Consider the following 27,960-nt stretch of genomic DNA (forward strand, 5'->3'; position numbering starts at 1 on the left):
GCCATGTGGGACTGTGCAAAGGGTCAACATTATCAGTAATAGTGTATGTGTGTATATCACATCAGTGATATCTGTATACTTAACTGTGGGTGTGCTGTATCGGAGAGGTTTCTGTCTTGATGTATGTTTTGTGGAATTGCAGGATGAAGCTCAGAACAAATGTCCCGGGGACAATAAAATAATCAAGTACTGTTCAAACACTCACAACAGTTCTACTTTCACCTAGTTATCCAAACTCAACCAAGATGAAAAAAAAAAAACATGTATTACAACTTTACAGAAAAGGTGGCCACAAGGCACAATCATAAAGTCATAATGACCAAATGCTGACCATTTGCTTTTCCCTGTTCCAATAGCACCTATTCTTTTTGGTCATCAGACCCAGTTTCTTTGGTCCAGTCATCCCCAATCCCCCCCCCCCCCTCCTTAATCCCCCTCAGCTCCTGGTCCATGTTTACGCTGGATGTGGTTCTTGAGGCTGACGTTGTGGTTGAAGCACTGCCCACAGTCATGGCACTTGAAGGGTTTCTCCCCTGTGTGGAGCCGCATGTGGGACTTAAGATGTCCTCGTTGGTTGAAGGACATGTCACAGACATCACAGCTGAAGGGCTTCAGTCCTGTATGTACCACCTCGTGCCTTTGGAGTTGAGAGAGCGTAGAGAAGCCTTTGTTACAAACTTTGCAGAAGAACCTGCCATGTTTCCAGTGAGTCTTCCTGTGAGCACTGCGACAAAAGCGATCTGCAAACCGTTTGGGGCACTCGGAGCAGCGGTACTTCAGCCTCTCCCCCTGGTGGGTCTTCTCGTGCTCCAGCTTGTCTTCCTGGAACCTGAACTTCTCGTAGCAGTATTGGCAGGAAAGCCCACGGTCATCAGTGTGCAGCTGACTGTGCAGACGGAGGCCTACCTCGTTGATGCAGCGCTTCCCACAAGTCAGACACGAGAACGGCTTCACTTTGTGATCACAGACGTGCGGTGTCCGGCCATCGCGCCTGAAGAGGAATCTGCCACAGTCTGGACAAAGCTCACGTTTATGACCATGTGAGTGTTCCACATGGGTCTGCAGGCTGTACGGATCATTGAAGTAGACGGCGTATTTTGGAGGGTTCCGTCTCTCCTCATTTGCTGCACTAGTTTCCAGGTGGCAGCTGTTCGACGACTCGACTTGAGATGCAGTGTTACCGTCCTGATTTCTACTGCTGGTGTCTTCTGGGCTTTCATTTCTGGTGCCTCCTTGGTCACTGCTGCTCACAGAACCCTGTTTTGGATCGCTACAGACTCTGTGGCTGCTGCTGCTGCTGCTGTTTAACTCAGCACCATTGACCCATGGCCCACCATTGCTGTTTGACCCTTGGTTGCCATTTCTGGTTTTATGCAGCTTATCACAGTTTATGACTCCTTGATTGCTAATGCCATTTGAATCTTCACAACGATCACTGGAAGCAGTTTGTTTGTTATTGCTGTTGGCGTCTGGGCTGCATGCGCGCTCAGCTGCTTGGCTAACATCACAAGAGCTCTCTTGGTCTGCAGCAGTAGGGGCCTCTGGGCTGAGGGTGCGTTGGGTTTGTTGGCCGTCTGTGCAGTCCAGCTCCTGGTCACCGTCCCTGTAGCCGCACTTAGCGCAGCAGTAGAGCTGCAGGTGTTTCTGCTTGAGGCAGCGGGCACTGGCCTCCTCTCCACAGTCACAGCACCACTCCACCTGGAGAACATGCTCCTCCTCTTCATCAACACCTTCAGACTCCTCATCTGATGCCTCTAAGACCTCTCTCAAATTTGGAGTCCACTCTTCATCACTGTCCCTTCTTTTCCTCTTTCTTTTTTGTTGTTTCTCATCTTCCTCATCCTGCTCCTCTTCTTCATCCTCCTCCTTCTCTTCATCCTCATCCTCCTCTTCGTCCTCCTCCTCCTCCCCGGTAATCTCCATGCATGTGTCCTTGAACGCCCTCCCCACTGGCTCCTCTGCCATCTACAGGAGACAAAGCGTTTGAAATTCATTGACTTTCGTTAAGGGTCAATCAAAGTGAAATGGAGAGTTTGCCACCAAAGACAAATCTTTAAGTAGATAGTAGTAGAAGGCAGTACAAAAGTACCAAAGTGTATCAGTGAAGAATGACAAAGATATTAGGGTAGTTGATGTGACATGGCCTTTCTGTGGTCCTGAGTGTCAAATATCAGTAAAGAAATGTCTAATCTGCAAAAATTGTTCAGAAAAAGCTGTTTTATATGAACATATAGACCATTCATGCCAGTCATACTCCTGCTTTTCACAATTTTCAGCCAAACTAGGACACGCTCATATGGTGTGACTGTCCCATGCTCATTTCACAAAGTTTGCTTTTAATAAAACCAATAAAAAATAAGTATTTCCCCCTTCTTTAAGTATATATATTAATACAACAAATATCTACTTGTAAGTCTGCTTTTTTAAAAAGTCCAGGCAAAATATTTTGAATCAGCCCTGAACAAAAAGATTTTGTCCCAAAAATCGATATCATGCGCTGTGACCCAAAATAGTGTTTTTTGTTGTCTTTATCACTACAAGGTATTGCAACAATTTAATCTGATTATAGTTTTAAATATCTAAATACATTGTTGAATTTGTCTTTCAACAGATACAAAGAGAATAAACTGAAAGAGGAACTACAAACATTCAGATTGAAGCCCACCATCGAGAAGAGGAAAAACTCAGGGAACCTGTGCAATACAACGTTTGGTGGCATTCTGTTTTACACAGTTGCAACAGTGTAACTCAGTACACATTTTTTGCATTAACAAATTGTTATGTGGTGTGATTTATCATATGGCGTGACACCATATAATTTTATGTGACATCAAGAGATTATGAAAATAAAAAGGCTTTTTGGAACTGAATCATACAAATCTCAATGGAACAGATGGGAAATGGGATCAGCAAAAGTCACAAGCATTTTATTTCTATTATATCAAGGTATGTCAAAGTTAACTGAAAAATTGAGGACATATGCCTTACTTTGTGTACTGATAAAGAAAAACTTAAAAATGTAATAAAACTGCACAAGTAATGAATGAATTACGTAATGATACATTACGTGAAGATTATGATACATTGACTCATAAAAATATATATCCCATTATTATTTTACATACAATGATTTTCATATCACACCATATGACAATTTTAGTCACTAACACAATAAATTAGTGAATGAATATGAATTCATTCTAATACAAAATCTAAAAGGCCATACACATTTTTGGGAATGGGAAAGTCGGTACAACAGGACTAAGTGATTTACATGCCTAATATCGGAATTTTCCTTTCAAAAACCTTTTTTCGGCCTAAAACGTCAACCACCCATTAGCTCTGAGGTTGGTAACTGGAGGAGGGGGTGGAGGGTTGGGTAGAGTCTAGGGATCGACCGATATGGATTTTTTAGTGCCGATACCGATTTTTTTCCACCAGCCTAAGCCGATGACCGATACAGGCTGCCGATTTTCTTGAGCCGATATTTGGAGCCGATACTGCTTTTATTTTGCTCCCTCAATTTACATCATACAAATGACACATAATTACACAAATGATCATAACAAATGTTATAAGTCTCAATTTAAAAAAGGAACATTGAACTTATGGATGGGTGCACTGAATATGGTTAACTGTGCAAAATGCTTTCATCAACATCTTACAACACAGCCTTGATGATGCATTGCTTGCTGACATATTATAAGACATAATTCAGGTCATCACAAAATGTCAACACATTTAAATAATTTAAGAAAACAATAAGCCTGAAAATTAGCTATTGAAATAAAGTGCTTGATTTGTAATTTAAGACTGCATGGTTTCAATTTTTCTATGTCTATATTTTTCTAAAAAAAGCTGCCAGATTTGTCAACCACAGAACATAAATCAGCAGAGGAAAATAACGTGGTGTCAAATGTTTCTGTTGTAAACGGCATCAACGTCAAAAGGTATAAAAACATATCTCTCAGTTTTAAAATCTCTCCTTCAGGTAGCGCAGCACTCTCATATCGCTGTGATGCGTGTGTCCCACTGAGTGAGACAGACCAGACGCACACACAAACTTCTGTTTGGTAGCTGACGAACCACCATTGAACTGGATTGACAATGATAACGTTAGCAAACGGCTCTAAACAAGTAAGGCATACACGGTATGTCTGGTACATGATAAACGTTAACACGAATTAATATTCAACTACATATAACACGTCTCTCATTATTAAAGCTCTGATATCACTGCGATGGCAACTCCGCCCGCTCGAAGGGAGAGGGGGAGGGAGACGCACACACCACACGCGTCCAAAACTCAGCCAGGTGGTCGCTGAATAAAACTCCCACAAATATCTCGGAACAACGTCGGCATTACTTAATCATATGATTGACCAGTGTTCGTAACAGCTACCGCTAGCTATTTGCAGCTCCTTATACAATGGCAAGCAGTTTTATAGAAGAGGGGCATTCAGGGAGGGAGACACACACACACACACACACCACACGCGTCCAACACTCAGCCAGGTGGTCGCTGAATAAAACTCCCACAAATACCACGGAACAACGTTGGCATTACTTAATCATATGATCAGTGTTTGTAACAGCTAGGTACCGCATGCATATGGATAGCTTAGCCTACAACTTAGCTATTTGCAGCTACCTAAATAGCAAGCAGGCAAATGGCAAGCAGTTTTATAAATGAGGCATTAAGCATTAAAAAAGTAGGCTACCTATATCATCCGCATTTTCCATTTGGACCCACTAACTTGCTTCCACCTTCAAAGTGTATGGCAATATTTCAGCGAAGTCAAACAGTTAAAAGATGCTTTGAAAGTTTAAAGTTTACTGTTGTCTTGAAGAGCAGGCTTTCAGCTCTCTGCTCCTGGGGGAGGGGCAGTCTGCACGTGAATTGCAGCTTCTCCAGCAACTCAGAGCTGCCTGTGGACGCCTGTAAATAATGCGGGGGAAAACTATCGGCGAACGCAGCCGCTTATCGGCCGATGCCGATACACGTAAAAAACGCAAATATCGGCCCGATATATCGGCCGGCCGATATATCGGTCGATCCCTAGTAGAGTCTGGAAAGTGAAGAATAATTTCCGAGTCTCAGTGACATTCTGGGTCTCATCAAAATACTTTCTTAGCAGAAGTTTCACTGGATGAGAAAGTAGAACCACTGGAAGCTTAAAAGATCGGTTGATGATGTGGACCAGAAAGTCTGGACTGGACTTACCTCTAAAGTGTCAGGGTCTGCGAGCTGCTGGTCTGGGGGTGTGTGGTCTGAGGGTGGCTGGTCAGCTGGCTGGTCTGGAGGATGGCTCGCCCAGTTCCTGGTGTTGCCACAGCCCCAGCACTGCTGTACCACGTGGAAGAGGAGTCCCTTGCGTTCCGTAGCAACGCTGCAGGCATCACTGCAGCATTTGAGGCACTTCTGGAACAGCTGTAGCAGGCTAGCAACGTTCACTACGACACCCGACATCAGGCCCTTCCTTCAACAAGAAAAGCAGTGAGTGAGTGATGAAATTGCTGGTTCTGCACACTAGTATGAATGGCTGGTTCTGCACACTAGTATAAAATGCTATTTTCCACATTAGATTAAAAAGAACAGTTTTTCGACAACAAATTCTCTATTGCAATGTATTACCTTTTCAATCAGATATACAATCCAGACAAATTTTGTGTGCAGATACTGTGAAGACTTCTGCACAGTTTAGAAATCAATACTTTGTATAATAATTTAATGCAGTGGTTCTCTCAATGCATATGGTATTCAGAGAAAAAAATCAACAACCCAGCTAGCACATAGTAGGGACGCAACGATATGTGGTACATTATCGAACTGGGGTGGTTTCCCAAAACCATAGCTGCTAACCTGTACGCAACTTAGTTGGTATAGCATTGCATAGCGGTTTTGAGAAACGCGCTCCTGAACAATACACCCCCTAACGGTTCAATACACAGACATGAATCACAATAATTTGGTAGGCCTACATCTGTTTTTTATAACTACTGCACACCCTACACTTCCTGAGAACCAGTACATGGGCCCAATCACCTCTGCAATAAGTCAACTGAAAGAATCTTACAACAAAGAAATAGGACAGTATGGTACAATAAATAATTTGTGCCCACAGCGATCAGATTATATAATGATCAAGCAAATCGCAAGCACTTTAATTCAACACTGGCACTTTAACAAGGAATTGAGACCTACCATCCAGTTAATCATTTACTAGCTACTTCTTTAATGTTTCTTTTAAATCTTTAACTATTTGACAATGTTAGTCACTTTCATGTTATGTCAATGTAAGATGTTGTATTATAATTTTCTTTCTTTTCCTTCCGTATTTACTGGTTTGTCTGTGGTGTCTATGTCTTTAGAGATATGTTGTGACAAGACGTGCAATGACCACATGAATTTCCACTCGTGGGATAATGAAGTTCACCTTGACCTTGAAATTCAAAATAAATTGAGACTCCCCAGCTCTTTCCACTGATATTTGGATGGAAGCGATTAAAATGTACCCTATTGCAGTAGTAGAAACAAGCCAACCCTAGTCAGTCATACTGACATTTTTTGTGTATAGGCAAAATATATACAGTAGTTAATTGTTTAAATCCCTTTGAGGAGAGACATTACAGGTGAATAGGGTAAAATGTGTAACTAATGAATCAGAACAACGCCATAAAGATTGTGTGCCCGTGAAAAGATATTCACATGTGTAATAGAGTTTTGTCTTCGAGAATATGATTTGCACAAGTGTAGAACCGTTTTGTAACTGTGGAATTAATTTGTCTGTGTGCAAAAAAAATGCGTACCTGCAGAAATATTTTGTGCACTTGTGAAAAACATTTGTCCACAGGGATTTAGTTTGAATGTGTGTGGAACAGCTTTATAGCTACAGGCATGGGAGAAGTGTGACATCTATCTTTCGTGTGCAAACTGGATCTACGAAGCTACAAAACTTTTCTACAGACACGAATTTTGGCAGTGTTTTGTCGTCGTTTCTGAAGAGCCAATCAGCGAATTTTGGCACTGTCTTGGTTTTATTTGGGTCGCCAGCATAGCCTAGTGCGTGGATATCTCAATCGCAAAATTAAACAATATTTCTGTCGGGTGCCTACCATGGACTATAGGCTGGGTGAACTCAGCCTGATCTGCAGGCTATTTCTTTTTTGATTTCTTAAAAGATTGAGCTTGGTCTGGCGAAAGCCAGACTAACCATGGACCTCATAGTTGCAGAATGCAAGGGAACATGAATCAGCCTATTATTTGCACGAACAATAACAGACGGTAGCTCTTCAACTTGGCCCGTTAAAATGTGTATGAACAGTCTAGCAACGCATTTCATGAAGGCCCTTTTGGACATGTCAGTTATTTGCACCACTGGGTAAAACTACATTTTGTTTTAGACTACTGGTATTTAATTTGTGCATTGACAATAAAGCTGAATATCATATGAACTAGATGACTAAACTTATGCATGTAGAAGAAGAAACATTCACAAAAATCCATGACATGACCTCTCTTCTTGATAGCTGTTGAAAACTGCATGGAACTGACAGGGATTGTTTTGTTTAATAAATAAATAAATAAATAAATAAATAAATAAATACATTATGCTGCTACCTTCTGCTTTTCCCAAATACAATGTAGCCTACAGGTGTACCTTTCATCAGTCCAGTTGCAATGGATGGACTGTGATGAACTGCCCTACTTGTGATTGTTTAGAGATTTTAAAAGTTTTATAACAATGCTACACATTTTTTGGCAAGTGCTACAAATCTATTCACCTTTGCAGCGCCAGTAGGCGACTTTGTGTGCGGCCCGCACACACACATTCCAAACAAGCATACACAAAAGTTTCAAGACTGGGGGATGGAGTAGAAGATGGAGACAAATTCACTAATATGATTTATTTTCACGGAATGGATGTACAGGACTGAGCGGCGGTCATATTTTGTACCGCTATGCGGTACATCTAGTTACAGAGGGATTTATGGATATCGACTTTTGTTATTCTGAAAATCATAATATGCTGTCAATAGTCTTAAAATCAATTTTTTGCCATGTTTTTGGGCATAAAATGTTATATAAATCAGGCTAGGAATAATATATTAACAAACCCCTCTACATCAGAAGAAAATCTTCCTGTGATCATAGAAGAGATGGGTGTCTTGCAATGTTCATTTATGATTTTAGTGAGCACTATACGAACATGACCTGAGCTAGCAGGATAGTTAGCAAGGAGCTCTTTCCAGATGTAAAAGTTAGCCAAAGTTGCATAGCCCATTTCACATTAAACCCAACAGTAACAGTAGACATTAAACCCAACAGTAAGCCTAAATGACCTAAATCCCATAGCATAGGTAGGTTAGCAACACAGACTTGTGTTGTAAGATGTAAGTGAGAGATGTAAGTGAGCAAATCAACTTAATATTAGGCTATTATTATGTCTTGCTGCGTATGGCATGGCACGACAGCTAATAACGTGTGTGAGGAGAAACGACGCGCAGGCTAGGGAATGGGCCTTGCGCACACGCCTGTTACTTCAAAAGAACATGGCCATTCACAACAACAAGTATTGATACTAATAAAATAGTATAGTCTAGTAAAGTATAATGACATTTTTAATTTCAGGGTATCGCGATTCTTTTGTAGTATCGTTGCACCGTGCAACACTACCTGAAACACAGCCAATGAGACTCGCCTTTGAAGTTTCGCGATTGGTTGCTGATACAAAGGAAGCGTCGGATGTTTCGAATCACGATCGCGGTAGTGCATGCAAAGTTATAGTGCTAACTTTTGGTGAATTTAGGAGAAATATACAGGCACGAGTAAACACAAACACCTAAATGTATAAATCAGACTTTTCTGTTGTAGTAGTGCAGTGTTACTCATTGCGCGGCTCGTCAAACTATAATTGGTGGTTCGCATGCAGCCAGTGTTGTAGTCAAGTCACTATGCCTCGAGTCCAAGTCCAGATTCGAGTCCCCAGTGTTCAAGTCCGAGTCAAGTCCAAGTCATTAAAAAAAAATCCAAGTCAAGTCCGAGTCGAGTCCACTACTCATCCGAGTCAAGTCCGAGTCGAGTCACTATTGATCCACGTCGAGTCCGAGTCAAGTCCCTATTAATCAAGTCGAGTCCAAGTCAAGCACTAAAGTAAGCATAGCCTACATGTCGTTCCATTTTTTCCCATTGCAGATGAAATCCTTAAAAGCAAAACGGACAATCTTCTGTCTCCATGCAGGGGTGCAATCAATTGTGTGAAAGTATTATTGCCAAATGTCTTGCCAAACCCAATGTGTATGCCATACCATAGCCATAGCCTCGCTTACTCATAATAAATGAGCATTGAGCAATCCACATCCCAATCACACAGGCCATTAAGTCACATGCTGTTTGCTGTTACTGACTGCTGACAATTGTACTCTGTAGGCAGTGTTGTAGAAGTTCATACTTCACAAGAGCTAGATGGACGTTGTAGTAGGTCTATTTTGTAAGAGGTAGTGTGGATCATAAAAGGGCCTCCCTGGGCATTTTTTTAAAATTCTGGCTGTTAAATAGACTACACAATTTTAGCGCAGTTTGGGAGGGACAGAAACAGAGCAGGGCCCATCTTGGTAGCTTCTTTCTGACTCCCGTGACGTGAACACTGGCTACCTGCAACTGCATAATGTTATCACTTCACTGACACTATGGAGACATATTTCACGCCAACAATGAAGATGAAAACTAGCTTTCGGTTAACGGAGATGCAGATCATCTGCCTAATTAATTTCTTTGCCACATTCTACGCTCATTTCAGCGAGATGATATTTTTTAAGCTGCCATCGCCAAAGGCTACTATTTGCTACGATATTCATCTGTTAGAAATAGAACAAGTTGCTATTTCCTTTTTTTTCGTGCAGTGGATTAGGCTATCAAATCGCTCATTTGAACAGTAACAGTAATCCACTTCATTCGTGGTTTTAAATATAGCCTAGTTGTTTCTGGCCAACCCACGAGAGGTATAGTTTGTTTCACTTGCGCAGACACGTAGGCCTACATTGACACGCTACATGGACACTCTACTAGGCAATTTAATGTTATGCTTCTATATTTTATACCAAAATTAAGAAGTATGCTATATCTTGATTGGAAAAACTTTTAGTTTATTTTTCTTTCGATCCGATAATAGCCTGCTGCAAATTAACAGACAGAAGCACGGTAGGGCACGCCCCAAAATGAAAATGAATGAATAGAGCATCACAGTCCCGCCCACAGGAGTTTCCTGAAGTAAGAATTCAATGCAATTTCTCCATTGACAATTCGGGTATAAGCCATAAAAACTTAGCTACGGCTGTACTAAGCGATTGTGTATGCTCATATAGACGCCAAAAGTTCACGGGGCACTAACCTCGTTTTGAGATAAATGTCTTTTATTCGCGATGTCTTGGATAAGTACTTCATTACCCACAATCCTGAACAATCCCACAATCCCACAGTGATGCCTCTGATTGGTGGAAAGGCCGTTCAGTCAGTTTGAAACTTGAATCAGCGAAAATTATTGACAAGATGGCGGAGTCTTTTACTGCCTATGGCGAAAATCTTAATGTGAATAAAAACTTTCTAGACGAACATTGGTACTTGTATCAACAAGGATTGTGGTTTATATATCACACGAACTTAATCAGGGCCAATACACCATCAAATAGAACACTGTAAATGCTAGTTTGAACACTTAACTTTTCAGGTAGCCGATAGGCTAGCTAATCATTATAATGCCATTATATGTCATTATAATGCTGCTAACATTAGCCTACATGCTGCAACACAGGTATGAAATATATTATGTTTTAGTGACCTTGTTGTTTCTATGAACATGAATTGTTGTTTATATGAAACATCAACTTAGACGAGGCATAAAAAGCCCTGTATATCCCCATTAAGAACTTAAACCTTTGAACTAGCTAGGTAGCTGATAGCAAAGCTGGATGCTACCACCGGGTAGACACTGCAGTAAAATGGTTAGCAAACCGTCCATGCCCCCGGCCCGTGAATATTTCAGTTTCAAGGACGAAATCAAGAGTGTCCAAAGGGGTGAAAACCACTTTAAATCGGGTCACATTATTGACTGTTCGAGGTTGGTAATGCTAGTTAACATTAGCTAGGCTACTGTAGCCTTCATACTGTACGAGCTATATCAATCATTAACCTAGAAATACTTCTTCGTACATTTAATGAACATTTTGTGTAATAATTCAAGTTAATAAACTGAATATGGTGGTCCAAGAGCAGACCATGCACCGGTCCATGCATCAGGATGGCAGTCAGATACGAAGCACTGCACAATGTTGCTAACGTTAACGTTAACCGCTTTCACACACACGATATAAAATACACGATGGTAAATTTAACATTCAATACCAAAACACTACTATTTACACGATTACTCCTGAAATAACTGCTATTAACTATATAACAATCATTGTTTGAAGGAGAGGGTTCACTGCTGTCGCCGGTTGGAAATGAATGGTTTCGCGCTGGTTCGTGCTGCTTATATATTTTTCAGTGAGGCCCGGTGGTTTATGGGATGAGTAGTTCCTTCGCTCGGAAATGAAAATATGTACACAGTCTTGTACCTTTGACTTTTTTTGGACTTTCTATTCGTTTTTTCACTCGAAATGATATGTTGTATGCTTATGAGTTACGCCGTAGCTGATTAGCCTAAGACATGCTCTAAAACTCTTTAGATACGGATTTTTCCAAAACGTCAATGGGAGAAATGAATGGGAAATTTACTTCCGGAAACTAAGCTCTCTCGGAGGAGGGGCGGGACTGTGATGCTCTATGGAACCTCGCTTCTCGCGTCAGTCAGGAAAAACACTGTTCACCAAGTCACGATGATCAGCCATCCAGCAGCTGTGTGTGATGTTTAGCCTAGGTTGAGAGTAATCTTAAGTAATGTCATGTCATTTATGAGAACTAAATTGACATGGCGACGGCCATGTCTCCAGGCATTTTGGTGTTAAAGTTAACGTTAGTTTGCTTTGCATGTGAACATGACGTGACTTGCTATGACACGAAGCAGTAGCCTAACATTCCCTTGCACTAAAATTAGCATTACACATAATTTAGATATTAAAATCATATAGCAAATTATAGCCTAATGACATACTACAATTATAGCCTTATGATATATTACAAAAAAAGTCGAGTCCTCGACGAGTCATCTTGAGTGCGAATGCACGAGTCCGAGTCCAAGTTTGAGTCATTAGTGCTCAAGTCCAAGTCAAGTCACGAGTCTCTAAATTTAGCTAATGACTCGGACTCGTGTTCGAGTCTCGGACTCGAGTACTACAACACTGCATGCAGCTTTGGCGAGATTTCGCCAAATTTGGTTTCACTCATTTTAAGTAGGCCTAAACTGTTCGCCAAATGCCATCATCTCTGGCCCCAGCTTGATAAAAACAAAAGTAGGCTCTGATTTAGCCTAGTCTACTTGTATGACTTTAACGAGGTGATCTTTAGTTTCGTTCTGCTTACAGTATCTCACTGCCACTTGCAACGCCTTTGAATGCATTCCGCTGCCCTGTTTACCAGCAATGCTACAGCGGACTTAAACTGCCACCTTGTGGCGATAAGTTGTAATACATTTCATGCAGCAGCGTGTATCACGGAAAGCGTGAATGTGCTATGTGGCTATTTCTGAAGGGGACCCACTGTAGGCTGTGGTAACACAGCCAATATATTTTTTCAAATGTGCTTCATAAACATACAATACTGCACTATAAAACGCAAACATCTGAATTATACTTCTTCCTTCACCCAAATAATGAAGGTGAAAGGAAGTTATTAAGCATTGGCTGTATATATTTAGCTGTATTGGCTGTGTTATTTCTTTTTTTGTGGGATATTTATATGTAGAAATGCACATTTGCAAAGGTGAGTTAGTATGTTGTCGTAAAAGTGCCTCTCTTTGATTTTGCACTGCCAATGTGGCTCTTGTAAAAAAAATAGTGAGGATCACTGTAGTAGTGTGACAAAAGGAAGCAAACTAGCCCAAAATCTCGAAATTGGCCAGTGCATGAAAATGCAATGTTTTTACCTGCTGTGACTCGCCTTAAGCTGGACTTTCTGTATTAAAATACCGAAACTGTACTGTTATCGTGGCCAAAAAATGTGATACATACCGAACCGTGGTCACAGTGTACTGTTGCATCCCTAGCACGTAGGAAGAGTTTCTTTTTGGATCTGCAGGGTCAGATAGGTAAGTTATAACAATTCCTATCAACTGATATATTTCCACTGGTAGAATGTTATCTGTGAACCATGTTAAAAGAAATTTAGCAAGAAAAGCTTATAAATGTGCACAAAGTTCAAGTTTTATATAGCACATTATCATACAAAATGTCATTCAGAAACAAAAATAAAAATAAAAGATTAACAGTAATAATAATAGTAATTAATACAATAAAATAATAACATAGATCGAGGGGGAAATAAGACTGAATAAAAAAGAGGTAAAATATAAATAAATAAATAAAAAATATACCTAAAAACTAATCAATGAAAAGAATGAAAAAGTTCATTCAAGTTTTTAGTTTCTTTTTAAAGCAACACCAAAGAACTTTCCCTCTGTCGCACGCACGCTATTTGTTTATCCAGCACCAGCTTTGCAAATAACGATGTCCACAGACAAGGTAGAATATGTTGCACGATTTATGAAAGTACGATGTATCAGATGCAAGTCAAATTTGTAGTTTCTTATGTCTCATTCCATCGAACTACAGATCCGCTACCCGATCTGGCAAACTTACATAGTGCGGTTATAGCCGATAGAGGGCTGTGAACTAAGCGAATGCAGAAGTGCCATTCACCCTGTTACAAGTTGATGAACCACTGAAAACGATTTTGGAAACATACTTTTAAGGTACAAAAAACTCTTTGGTGTTGCTTTAAAACACTCTAGTGTTGGGGAAAATCTAATATCTATTGGAAGCTGATTCCAGCACTGTGTGGCATAATAGCTAAATGCCATTTCTCTTTCTCTTGTTTGGTTTTAACCCTGGGGACTACTAATTGACAGGTTCCAGTAGATCTAAGCTCCTCAGTGTATATTGGGGAAGCATTACAGAAAAATATTTGGGGCCAAGTCCATTCAGTGACTTATATACTAGGAGTAGAACCTTGAAATCAATACTGAAATTAACTGAGAGCCAATGTAAAGATTTAAGAATGGGTGTAATATGATCTCTCTTTTTAGTCTTGGTTAACAGTCTAGCAGCAGCGTTTTGAATTAATTGAATCTGCTTGGGGAGGCCAGTTAGGAGACTATTTCAATAATCTACCCTACAGGATATGAAAGCATGAATAAGTTTTTTTAAATCCTGTCCAGAAACAAAATATCTGATCTTAGCTATGTTTCGGAGATGCCAGAATGCTGATTTAGTCATGCTTTTGATGTGATCATTCATAGTCAGGTCCCCATCTAAGATGACTCCTAAGTTTCTTACTTGAGTCCTAGTTGTAAGTGCTTTAGATTCTAAGTAAGCACCTATTTGTGCTCTATCCTCTTTGTTACCAAATAGAAAAACCTCAGTTTTGCTCTGATTAAGTTGTAAAAAATTCTGCTGCATCCAGGTATTTTTTCAAGGCAAAGACATAAGGAGTCAATAGGACTCAATTTTGGTGACAATGCAAGGTAGACCTGTGTGTCATCTGCATAGCTATGATATGCAATCTTGTACTCCCTGTGGCACCCCATATGGCATAGTATGTTTCTCAGATACATAGGTACCAATAGAAAAAAAAAATACTCTCTGTGATCTAAATAAGACTTAAACCATCTAAGGACAGTATCAGAAAGCCCTACATAGCATTGTTGTCGGTTGAGAAGTAATACATGATCAACCGTATCGAAAGCTGCACTAAGGTCTAACATTACCAGGACAGTTGTTTTACCTGAATCTGTATTCAGGCGGATATCATTTAATACCTTTACAAGTGCAGTTTCGGTACTGTGGTGTTGGCGAAAGCCTGATTGTAGTTGATCATAGATGCCATTTGTATTTAAATAGTTATTGACTTGGTTGAATACAACTTTCTCAATAACTTTGCCTATAAAGGGGAGGTTTGAGATGGGCCTGTAGTTGTTAAGCACAGAGGGATCAAGGTTTCTTTTTTTATGAGGGGTTTGATAACTGCAGTCTTAAGAGAGGCTGGGAAAATGCCTGAAATAAGAGAACCATTCACAATCTTCAGAAGCTCAAATGCCACACAATCAAAGATGCTTTTAAAGAAGCTTGTGGGCAAGGTGTCAAGACAGCTACTTGATGATGAGCTGAGCTGCATCACAGTTTTTTTCAAGAGTTTTTCTATCAATGGCAGTAAATTTAGATAAAGAGGCTACATGTGTATTTCATGATTTAACCAAGACATTACATAAGCAGGTGGAGCTAATATTTTTTCTAATATTTTCAATTTTGTTTTGGAAGAAGGAAGCAAACACTGCATTTATCAGATGACATAAACTGTTGAGGTAGATGTACTGGAAGATTTGTTAACTTATCAACAGTGGCAAACAGTGCACAGGAGTTGTTAATGATGTTAGAGAAATAACATTGTCTAGCCTTTCTTAACTCATAGTTGTAAGATTGAAGTTTGTCTTTGAATATATTATTGTAAACCTGAAGCTTGCCCTTTCTCCATTTACGCTCAGCTTTCCTACATTCTCTTTTCTGAGTCGCTACTGCTGTGGTATACCTTTACATTTCCTGGGGACTTTTTTAAGCTTGGTAGGTGCTACAGAGTCAAATATCCTGAGAACATTGGCGTTAAACAGACTTAGATGGTCCTCCACACCCTGAGTTGTTATGCAAATACAAACAATTGTTCACAAATCTTTTGGAGAAACAAACTAGGAAAAAATATTTTTCCTTACTTCCTGATTCTTTCAAAGTGATGTTTTTTGGAGGGTGCAACAGGAAGTCCATATCATCGCCAAGGGAGATGTGTGTGACTGCAGGAGTCTGAATGGCTGGAACAGAAAAACACACACATGTGAAACCAGAGGGTCAGAGGACTGGAATGCAGACGCAAGTTAAACACAATGAACTCTCATCGCCAAGAGGTTATAAGGTGGCAACAACGCATCCATCTCTCGGTGTTGCATGATGTTAAGGATGCACCACATGGTAGTAAGGCCTTAGGCTACTTTCAAGTGCTATGATCATATCTGACAAGGCTGTACATTGCAACATATTTACAGGAAAAAAATCAGTCTGTGCCAGTGTTGTAGTATTCGAGTCCAGGACTCATGAGCTAAATTTAGAGACTCGTGACTTGACTTGGACTTGAGCACTGAATAATTCAAACTTGGGCTCGGACTTGTACATTCAGACCATTCAGACTCGGAAATTGAGACAGACTCGACTTTTTTTGTAATGTCATTAGGCTATAATTGTAATACATCATTTGAATATTATTTGGTGTATTTTATTTTTAATATTAATATTAGTGCAATGTAATGTTACTGCTTCATGTCATACATCACATGTCTGTTCCTACAATAACGAGCGTTAATTTTAACGGCACCAAATGCCTGGAGGACACATGAATGCCCTGAAGATTGTCCGTTTCGCATTTAAAGATTTCACCTGCATTGCAAAATGCTCCATATGTCACAGAACAATTAAGGAGACAGCAGAGACTACCTCAAATTTTAATCGACATCTGTCAAAACTGCATCTAGAAAAGTAAGTGACATGCTACGTTAAGTTAACGTTAACTGCTATTATGGTTGGCTAGCTAGTGCCACCACCTAGAGAGTTAACGTTAACGTTAGTTTGCCCATCAATAGGATTTTACTAGTGCCTGCTGATGTTTGTATAGTATGATGGATTCATAATATTAGAATATCTGACATTTTCTCTGTAATTATTTTATTTTTCTGTATTTTGTAGATATAACACATACAAATACAATAAATTAACAGAACAAAAAACAAGAAAATGTTTATTGCGTATCGCTCCATCTTTGCTTTTACCGTCATAAAAGTCAGTAGGAAAAATAATTACATTGCACCATCACCGATTTTGATGTGCTAGTTAAGTAAGGGATAATGGACGACGAGGTGGTAAAACTGAGTTTGAAATACTGGTAAAACTGGGATAATGGACAACGAGGTGGTAAACCTGAGTTTGAATTACTGGTAAAACTGAGTTTGAATTACTCAGAGAAGTAATTCAAAAGAATGGACAAGGGTTGAGGCCAGAACCGCTTGTTGAAGCGATGTACGTTACGTTGATGCCTTCTCAGAAGGAAATAACATTCGCTACCTATCACAGTAATAAAAAAAGGAAAATATTAAAATATGATTTCCCCCGCAAACCTGTTATCACTCTTTTATGTTGTGTAATCCAATTTGCCTGAAATTATTGGTTGGATTTCGTAACACCTGCCCTCTTTCAGATTGCAACAAAGGTGTTCTCCATCCCTGCCTCCAGTGTGCCCATTGAAAAAGTATTCAGTCAAGGTGGCATTTTAATGAGGCCTCATCGGGCAAGGTTGGGTAGTGGCATGGTGTCGGACCTGATGTACTTGAAATGCAACATGTCTGTGTAACATGATTATGCATGCGAGATATGCATATTTGTGTGTTGTGTTTTTTGAAGTTAAGTATAAGTAAAAGATAATTGGAAGAAAATACTGGTGTGGCAGACTTCTTTGACTTATATTGTTAGGCCTGTTCCTTGGCCCAGCACCAAGGTTGATGTGTGTGCTTTAGTTTATTCTTACAATGTTTTTATAAGTTTAACAACATCTGTGCTTAGCATTCACCATTGGACCACGTCTCCCTGGAGCCAGGAATATCATACAACGAATATCGTACAATGAATTAATTATATTAATTATATTAATATAATTAATTGTTTTGTATTATTATTATTATTAGGAGTGTAGTCATGAGCATACGCATAGCCACAGGCGTGCCTGGACGGGCCTAGGCCCGTCTACTTGTCAGTCTTGCCTGTCCAATTAGAGGGCTTTCCTTCGTTTATGCTTCGTTTATGAAGGTAAAAAATATATGAAAGTTCATAGTGGCCACCATTAGCACGCGCCTATGAGCTGCGGCACCACAGCTCTTTTTTTTTTTTAAGTTTAAAAACATGTAGGCTGTGTTTACTTTAGTGCGGAACTCGGACTCGACTTGATCAATAAGGACTCGACTTGGATCAATAGTGACTCGACTCGGATGAGTAGTGGAATCAATTTGGACTTGACTCGGATGAGTAGTGGACTCGACTTGGAATCTTTTTTTAATGACCTGGACTTGACTCAGACTTGAACACTGGAGACTCGAACCTGGACTAGGACTCGAGGCATAGTGACTTGACTGCAACACAGGTCTGTGCGATGGATGATTTACCAACATAGCACTGGTGCAATACAGTTTTGCGTATGGCAATACAATGTATGCATTTGAGAATGGGACACTTGTTTATTTGAAGTGCATGTGTATACTTCTGTAAGAGAATTTGATTTCAACTTAGTAGTTGTAGTTTACTCGTAAAACAACGGAAAAACGCTCTCCACCCCTCCTGAGTAGGGATGTAACGGTATGAAAATTTAACCTCACGGTTATAGTGACCAAAATTATCACGGTTTTCGGTATTATCACGGTATTTTTAAAAGTGTGTTCAATATGTTCAGAAAGCACTGATAGGCCTACACAAGCTGAAATAGTTTCAAAAAGTGTCCCGTTCAGTTTTTCATGTTTAATTGGCTATGTGCTTATCGTTTAACTTTACCCTACCATGACTTGGAGGTTGCTATTACTGTTATTTGGATCCAATGAGTGAGACCAGGCTTGGAATTTCACCATTCTGGGGGCAAGGCCACTTGGCCTTCAGTTGGGCATATTTGGTGGAGGGCACAAAGGCCACATAGGCTATAAAAATTATCAAAGTTGTATAGCCTATTCACTGCAGTAGACCTGCATCACTGTATGAAACATTACAAAAACATGAAACATGACATATTACATAGAACTGCAAATCATCTGATCATCTAATATTTACAGATATCTAGGATATATTTAACATTTATTTTATATTTGCCCTTTTATGAAATCATGTATTGAACAATTTAAGCACAGTTCAGCTTTAAGAAACTCAAATAGCCTAGATGCATGCTTACATTTTGTGATCTACTTTCACAAACTCTTAGTCAGCTGTCCTCTGATTTACCGATATCTAGGCGATATTTGTAACCTTTATTTTGTATTTGGCCCGTTATGAAATCATGTGGAACAATTTAAACACATTGTAAAACTTAAAGCCCAAATTTGGAGACATCCATGCATGTCGAAATGTACTGCAAATTCAAAAGTGGATTACTCTGGAACGGCTAACTGTACAGGGGACTGCTGGGAAGGATTAAACACACGGTTTCAACACTGTGGTAATCAACCGTGATAATTATGATATTTCAAAAGAAAACGGTAATTGTTATCGTCAACATTTTTATCGCGGTTTATCATTATACCGGTAATCGTTACATCCCTACTCCTGAGTATTACATACTGGGTGCTGGATCCTTACATGTACAGTAAATGACTGTCACTGGCGAGGAAGTAGTTATCGCCATTGACACACTGAGGAAGAGCTTTCTGCTCGAAACGTCCATGGGGGGATTAAAGATTTTTAAAAAGGAACTGTTGAGTGCGGTTCTTTTTCGTTATATTTAGTTGTAGTCTACGCAATTAAAAACCATTGTCCACTTAGTATAGTATCAAAATAATCCAACTCCAAATCCCACAACACCTTGCAAATTATCCTCCTGAATCTAGCAAAGATGAAAGTATATCCTAGGCTACAGGTACAGTAAAGTGAAAGTATATCCTAGGCTACAGGTACAGTGGCATGTTAACCATGCTAAAATTGACTAAGAAGAAGAATAAAACAAATCATCTTTTGGAAATTGATCTTAACTCATTGAGTGCCAATGCGTTGAGTGCCAAAAACATATTACGTTTTTAGCGGGTTTTTTTTTTAATTACGAAACTAGACACTCTAACACACCTTTTATGTGATTTTGGGAACTTTGTGATTAATGGAAATGAAATATATGACGATCGACAACTCATGAAAACACACAATCTGGACATTTTATCATAACTCGGTTGCCGCTTTGGGTCGAATCAGAGACGCATGCACATCAGGTCAAAACCAGGCCATTTTTGTGGGTCTATCACTAGGTGGCAGTCTCGCCAGGTCTCGCTGATCACTTCCCGTAAAGTTTACACAAGTAAGTAACAGGCAACACTTCTCATTTCTCAGGAACAGAGGCGTGTAGAAATACACGGTTTGCACCCACCGAGAGCTAAAAGTCTCACCTTTTAAACGAGCCATTGTATGTGTTCATAGCTATAACACAGAATATGCTGTGGCTGTACAAAAATCATCAACAATGGTCTAGATTGATGGCACTCTAGGACAAAGCTCCCGAAAACAGCTTGGCATTAATTAAGTTAATGCCTTGATTAAAAATTATGAAAAAATCCAACCATTAAAGGGACAGTGTGGAACGTTTTCAGTTGTTTGTTAGCTATATTAACATTTCCCATTGATAAATGTGGCCTCATTCATGTTTAATTACCACCACCAATTCGAAGCATGCCTATGGACTTAGAAATCGGCATACATATACAAAGCGTTTATAAACGCTCCATCTACTTGCACCATTTTAAAATAACGGTGACCGGCTAGGGACATTTGTGAAATACAGCGCTTTGGCATGCAAAGAAAAACTTTCTTGGATTCATCTGGTGAATTTCCCTACATTCAGCGATGTAAGTTATGAACCCATTTTCTACAACCTACGTCTTCCTAACATTCCGACATTTGGCATTGCATTTTCCAACGAAACAAATAAAGAGAAAAAACATGTTTGTGATCTGTCACTGTCTCAGCAAAGCTCCTGTGCACAGCCACCTGTTTAAAGGCTCTACCCAGAGACAGTTGATAAACTAACCTACCATAGTTTTGCTAGAACTAGCAGACTACCACAACAATGCTGAATGCATGTTATTTCAGGTTAGTTTGCAACAATGTACAAGTTTAACCAAAGTCCTTAGCTGCTACTAGGGCTGTCACTTTTGTGAAAAAAATCCTGTTCGATTTTTGAGACATAAGTGTTCATTGAATCGATTGTAAAATCGATTTTCTATGTCTAAAGACGTTTCCATTTTCAACTCCAAATATAGGCCAATCCACGGACAACTACCAGGCATTAGGACGAACGTAAAGAGTGTGCTTGAAGAAGCACAAGCCAGCAATATTTCTGATGATTTATTTTCTGATGATTTATTGGCGTGAAGTTTCGTGCACAATGACAAACAGGAGTGCAACATTCCCGAAAAACAATAAGCAGAGCGGACTGCCATAACATCAGTGAAAAGCATTACTGCAGGCTTCAACGTGGCTCTTTATACTGATGCTACAGGCTTTGTGGCTGGTGCTACACATCACTTCACTGTGTAGCACCGGTGCTACGTGCAAAAAAGGTTAACATACAGCCCTGTCTGAGATGAGCAAACAGACATTAAGACAGGCTGCATTTCAAACATGTACTTTTCCTGTTTTGTACTTCAAAAATGCATTCTACTCAACTGAATGTACAGTGCTTCCACTGGAGTAGCAGGTAATTTCTTATTGTCTTGGTGACACCATACCTTTGCTGCGTACATGGAGAAGAGTGCCTTTGGACAACTGAGTTCCAACTGATCTCTGTGTCACACTGGCAGTCCACATTCCAATATCACACTGGCAGTCCACATTCCGTGTCCGTGGTGAATACCCCTGCACCTAATGTTGGAAACAAGACTTCATGTAAGACAAGACTCTTGTCATTGCTAGAGTTTGTATTAAAGCATTGCACATAAACCATTGGCTGACAGAGTCTTGTCCCCTACCCATTCCCATACCTTGCTCCTATCATCCATAAAGAGTGATGGCAGGGCATCAGCCTTGAGCGTTAAGATGGCAGCCAGACCGGACTGTTTCTGCTGCCAGTTCGTGAAGCAGTCAGGAGTGAAGTGGACGCTGCACACTGTGCTCGAAGAATTCACTGGATGCTTCAATCTGCCGTCAAGAAGAACCATCCACTGCTGCAGAGTTGATGGGTCTTTAGGGAAACTCAGGAGTTCTTCAGTTCTGTTGCAACCTTGGATGATACATATTTCTGACACCTTGGAGTCTGTATCCTGTAAGATGAAGGCACCGCACATTTTACACAAGGGTCATTCAAGATTCAAGAGATTTATGTGTCACTTGCACAAACAGAAACAAAAAGCAGTGAAATGAGGGACCGTGACAGCAACTCCCCCCTGTGCAAAGAGAAAAAAACTGTAAAAAAAGTAGAAGAGCAAGAAATAAAATAAAAATAATAAGTAAAGCACACATTTCACAAATCGAAATCACATTTTCCTTATTAAAGGCGTCAATGACAGAACAACACAGTCTTTACTACATGATTTTGGTTTAGAAAGTGAAAGTAGGCCTATGCGCTCCATGTAGCCTATGTGCTCCGTGTCTGTAGCTGTCTGTGAGCACGTCCAATATCGATCTATGCCTCAAATGGAGAACACATCCATGTTCCCTCACCTCTCATGACCACTCTATGTAATCCTTCTGTGTTTGCAAAATTCCTGACAGTTCCTGATCGCTAAACTTTTGTTTTTCTTTTCCTGACGGTTAGCAGTTGATGTAGGGCCCGTCCACACGAGGCTGGTGTTTTTGAAACCGGTAAAAAAAATGTTAAGGGTTAGGCCTTGCATTCACACGAGACCGGCATTTTAGGAGGCTGTAACCAATCTTTTTTGTAACCGGGTTCCCAAGTGGATTTTTTTGAATCCGGTTAACTTTTGCTGTGTGGACAGTGTAGCCGGCAATTTTGATGATGACATAGCCCTACCCCTCAACTCAGCCACCGCACTCGACCTGACACTCTGCTTGTCAGAACAAACCAAACCATTTGTTGGTCATATTAAAATGTTTTTCTTTCCCCAACATGATTTATGTGCAGGCGGTATCAGCCTTTTGTGGCTAAGTTGAAAGAACACTGTTAGCTTAACTTAGTTAGCTTACTACAATTTATGACTTAACGCATTTTAATGTTTTCTCCAGTGTAACCTCCAGTGTAACTTGCTCTATACCAGACCTAATGCAGAACGTAAAAGCATGTCCACATATATAGCAATCACATACCTTGAAAATAATCTTTATTAGTTTAACAGTTGAATTGAAAACTGAATTGTCTGGAAGTCTCCTTATTTCACGCCACTGCTTTTGTTTTGTCTTCTACGCAAATGAATGTGAAGTCTCTGCACCCTATATCTACGCTCTGTCACAGTGGCATCTACTAGCCAGGCATATGCACTACAGCACTACAAGCCGCTTTCACCTGTGTGTGGACGAGTTTTTTTTACCGCTATCGTTAAAGGTGTGAAAGCACAAAAAAAAAAAAATACCCAAATGTTGGTTGTGTGGACGTGGCCGTAGAAGCATAATTTGACTTGGTCCTGCTGTGAGAGAGAGACAGAGAGAGAGCACCTGCAAAGTGATTCTGTGCGCGTATGTGTGTCTCTGCATGGGGTTACATTCGATTCAAGACAGAAGCTGGTCCGTCCGGTCCATCTTTCACGCCGCTTCATTATTAGATTAACGTTATCAGACAGCGCTATAATATGTGTGTGGGAATTTCTTGTATTAGGATAGCTAGAGTTGCGGGACTTGAACAAATTATGCGCTATACCCGCAATCCTGCGCTGATATTTAGGCCCTGAAATGGATTATTCGTTTCTCATCAATCTACACAAGTTATGATGCTTGTAATTAGGGCTGGGCGATATATCGGTATTACGACTACGACCGATATATTTTTGAAAACGATATGTAGTTTAGACAATATCGTAATACCGGTATTATGTCAAATAATGGGCCATTTTATCAAAGCCACTTGCTCTTCTGTGTTCAGACCATTCAGATAGCCGCAGCTCTGCTCAACTGCGCCCCTTGCGTGTGCACGTTCTCCCTCGCAGCACTACAAACTTTCAAACATGACGGACACGGAGTCAGATTTTGTTTACCTTGATCAGAGGTTGGTGCTGATGCCTATTCCGTCGGCACATCAACGGCTAGACCGAGAATTCTCGTTGTGAAATCAAAATTCCACTGGAGCTCCAAGCGGTTTTGTACACGCAGATTTAAGTTACAACACTGTTTAGCAGCTACAGCTCTTCGACTCACGGTAAAATGTCATTTTTGGTACATAGCCTAGCTAATTTAAATACACTGATGAATGCTTGCGTTTAGCGACAGTAGCAGATCTAAAGTCCTCAGGGAGGCAACCTAAACGCTGATTTTATTAAGAGGATATGCACGCGACTCGCGAGCAGTTAGGGCATCATTTTTTATGATTCCTGAAACCCCATTCAATCGTGCATAGGGATTTTTCTTACGAACCGGAACATGCAAAAATGAACGCATACAAAACGACGGTAGCGTCTATCACACTCTTGATGAGTGACTCAGTTACGTTGTTTAAGTAGCCTAATTTTTTTAAACTTTTTTTGTTGTTGATAGCAACATGTCTAGGCCATCATAGTCTACATTTGCTTGTCATCTAGGCCCTATCAAACCCTTACAGGTAAAAAAACTGCATTGTGTGACAAAACCGCAGGTTTTTTTCAATATTGTTGTGCCCAAAATAGCCTATTGCATTGTGCAGTACAATGTAGGCCTGCGTTGTCAGTCAGGGTCAACTTTTGGTCTTTTGTTATTTGCGCAGCTTTATCAGAGCAACTGTAGCCTATACCTATTGTAGGCCTATGTTATTGTTTACACTTTATTGCACAGCTCTGTTAGAGCAGTCTGAAATTAATATAATTAAAACTGGCTGTGTTGTCATAATTGTTGTGTTGAGTGAATATATGAAGCACTTCGCTCTTTCTGCTTGAAATATCAATATCGTATCGATATCGTATATCGCCAATCAGCCCCAAAATATCAGGATATCAGTTTTGGTCCATATCGCCCAGCCCTACTTGTAATTGAGCTCTAGTGCTTCCTACTTCTATCAATGGTGCTTGAGATGCTCCTAGAACTTTATTGTCCATCTGTGCCTAAATTAATTCATTGGACATTATTAGGAGAGGCACACATCTGTCTATATAAGGTCTAACAACTGATTGTGTATGTCAGAGTGATAACCAAGCCATGAGGTTGAGAGAATTGTCCGCAGACCTGCAAGACAGGATTGTGTCAAGGAGACAGAGATCTGGGGAAGGCTCGAACATTACGGCAGCATTAAAAGTGCCCAAGAGCATGATCGCCTCAATCATTCTCAAATGGAAAAGATTTGGAACAACCAACAATCTTCGTCGATCTGGCCACCCAGGCAAACAGAGTAATGGTGGACGAAGGGCCTTTGTCACTTGGTCAGATAGGTAACCAAGAACACAGTGGTCACTATGAATGAGATCACCAATGCATTAAGCCCATCTACAAAAGAAGATTCCAATGATTCACTACGTCCCCTATGCAGCTCATTCTTTAACCAGAAGAGACACTCAATAACACACACACATATACAAACGCCTGTGCGCTGGGGTTGTAATGATACACAAAACGTATGGTTCGGTGTGTACCTCAGTTTTGATGTTATTAGGTTCATTTTCGGTACAGTAAGCCTGTATAGGTACTGCTAACCTAAAATTCACTGACAATATATCTGATGCTCAATGAGAGTAGTATTTTTAAAAACTGTCAAGTGTTTTTTGATGTTAGTTGACTAAACTGACATAATGGTCCGCCACTTATATGTATGTGCGTAGAAGTCTACTATTGACTCCTGTTAAAGGTTACATTTGCATCTGTATGGAACATCCTGCACCTTAACGGTTTGGTACGAATATGCTTACTTTTACATCCTTATTGTGCATGCACAGCTATTTTATCTATCTGTAATGCTTTATTTTCAAATGTTTCAAATTTCTTTTAAAATGGCTGCAAGAAGGTTTTGTTCAATTGTTCAAATGAGCAAGTCCAGTTGTCTTTGTCTGAACTAGCTCAGTTTGAAAGTAATGTCCAAGGAGGTTGGGGAGAGAGGTGTGGGAAAGTAGCTAACTGCCCTCACCATGATATGATTACAGCCAAGACAAATAACTGTCCTGTGATTTTAGACTAAGGCTGATCCTGTTTTACATCAACTATTACATCAAGCAGCTACCTGTATCAACCGAACTAAAGTTTTCAGTCAAAGGGGTGAGATGTTTGTTTATATTTTGTCCAAAGAGACTTACATATGCAGCCTAGGCTAAACTGTTCATGTTCATAATTGTTGTACAAACAATAAGCGCGAGCATACTTTATTATTCAATCTCAGTAGGATTTAGGTTGTTCTGCCAGGTAACATGTTTTTTTAGATCTCGTCAGCTAACTTAAGCTTTGATTAGTCAAAGAAAAATAAGGCAACTTCGATGTGACTTCAAGAAAACTAATATTGTAAAACATTACTCAGATGCATGTTCAAAAAGATAAACTTATTAGCACAATGAACGTCAGGAGGCTCATGTGCAGCCTCATGGGTCTTACCAAGCTGACGGCAACTAGGCCGGCTCTCCTGCATTCATGGTGCCAAGATTCTTAATAGCCAACAAAAGTCATGCCAAGACTAATCCATTATCATTATGTCAAGAATAAATACATTTGCAAAAATGATATGCAGGGCTACATTTCGATGCAACCATTTTTATGAGGTATTAACTTACTGTGCAAAGCTCCCGCTTTCGGTGCACTGATTCTCTGCTAGTGCTAACGTTAACTTCAGACTCTTCACTCCAGCCAGATTTTGGATTTGCATGCAATGATGGCACAGCCCCATCTGCCAGCCTAACCGTCTCTCTTCCTCGAAATCCCATGCGACATTCCATAACATCTCCTTGGTTGTAGCTGTCCGGTGTGAAGTGTTTTTCACATACCACCGTGTTTTTTGTCACAGAGGAGGCAGCGAAATTGCTTCTCTTTGCCTGGACAAAACTTAGCCAAGCATGGAATTTTTTGTTTTCCTGGTTTGGAAATCGGTGGACCCGATGACCAGACAAGTTGGAGTTGTTGCATCCAAAACAAACACAGGAATTCACCATTGTGACAACTCAAACCACTGCTCACTTAAACTCACACTGGGAACAAGGGCAGCCGCGCCGATGTTTGCCTGTCGTTGCGTCATGTGATGCGTTCTCCGGGAAAAGGGCGGGTTTTGGGAGCCTAACTTTAGCTTAGAGTAGGCACTTTCTTCTTAATTTTCTGGCCGTGGGTGTTGTAAAACATATGTATTCTTGAAAGTCTAAAGAAATTGACATTTTCCAACACTATTCCGTATAAATTAAGTTATATAATTAACTTGAAAGTTGCTCTTTAAAAAAAGCGGGAAAGTTTGCCCAGTTCCTACAGAAATGCATAAAAAGCTGTTTTCGCGACGATATACGACGGCAATGTCGAGTTACATTTTCGATGCGTCATTATCAAATTAACGTTACAATCAATCGTGCTAGGCTAGCCAGGCTCTGTAAATGTATTTTCGAAGCGTGTGGCGTGTGGGTGCGTCACATGTAAACATCCGGGGTCAAAGGACAGGCAGGATGGCTGCCTAGGCGCCTTAACAATGTTACTATGGTTACTACTCGCTCGCATACATTAATAACGTATGTAGTAGCTTCTACCAGAGAATGTCTAATAAGGGCTCTGCTTCTACGTTCTTAACCTACGGATGCAACTTTTTTTTAAAAAATAGGATTTCCTTGTGTAGATAAAAGTACTTACGGCTGGTGGTGGAGAGGTGGGCAACCTCTGTGATGGCACAACTCCAGGTTTCAGTATCAACTTTGATGCAAACCTGTACTCCCCAGAGTTGACGAAGTTATC

The 27,960-nt window shown here is 40.2% G+C and overlaps 1 protein-coding gene across 1 annotated transcript; it reads right to left on the reverse strand.

Annotated features, from left to right (window-relative positions):
• Positions 1-426: 426 nt before the first annotated feature.
• On the reverse strand, positions 427-27,590 carry LOC143133518 (uncharacterized). The gene is made up of 7 exons (XM_076293281.1): positions 26,808-27,590; positions 21,963-22,241; positions 21,711-21,843; positions 15,918-16,013; positions 13,168-13,228; positions 5,225-5,480; positions 427-1,965 (listed from the first exon to the last, which is right to left on the reverse strand). Exons 1-7 carry the CDS (start codon positions 27,180-27,182, stop codon positions 427-429), a joined length of 2,739 nt encoding a protein of 912 aa, XP_076149396.1. The 5' UTR covers positions 27,183-27,590.
• Between the last annotated feature and the right edge of the window lie 370 nt (positions 27,591-27,960).

Source organism: Alosa pseudoharengus, unplaced genomic scaffold (genome assembly GCF_046254945.1).
Source record: "Alosa pseudoharengus isolate Yale_2024_CS ecotype anadromous, Long Island Sound unplaced genomic scaffold, YU_APseudo_1.1 YU_APseudo_1.1_scf_2, whole genome shotgun sequence".
NCBI lineage: Eukaryota > Metazoa > Chordata > Actinopteri > Clupeiformes > Clupeidae > Alosa > Alosa pseudoharengus.

Excerpts from the sequence above, each read along its gene's own strand:
- LOC143133518 (XM_076293281.1), bottom strand. The coding sequence starts at position 27,182 with ATGGTGAATTCCTGTGTTTGTTTTGGATGCAACAACTCCAACTTGTCT. Across the intron at positions 21,844-21,962 it reads TTATGGATGATAGGAGCAAG|GTGCAGGGGTATTCACCACG; the intron begins GTATGGGAATGG and ends TTCCAACATTAG. Across the intron at positions 5,481-13,167 it reads TACACTGTGACCACGGTTCG|GAAGGGCCTGATGTCGGGTG; the intron begins GTATGTATCACA and ends TTCTTGTTGAAG.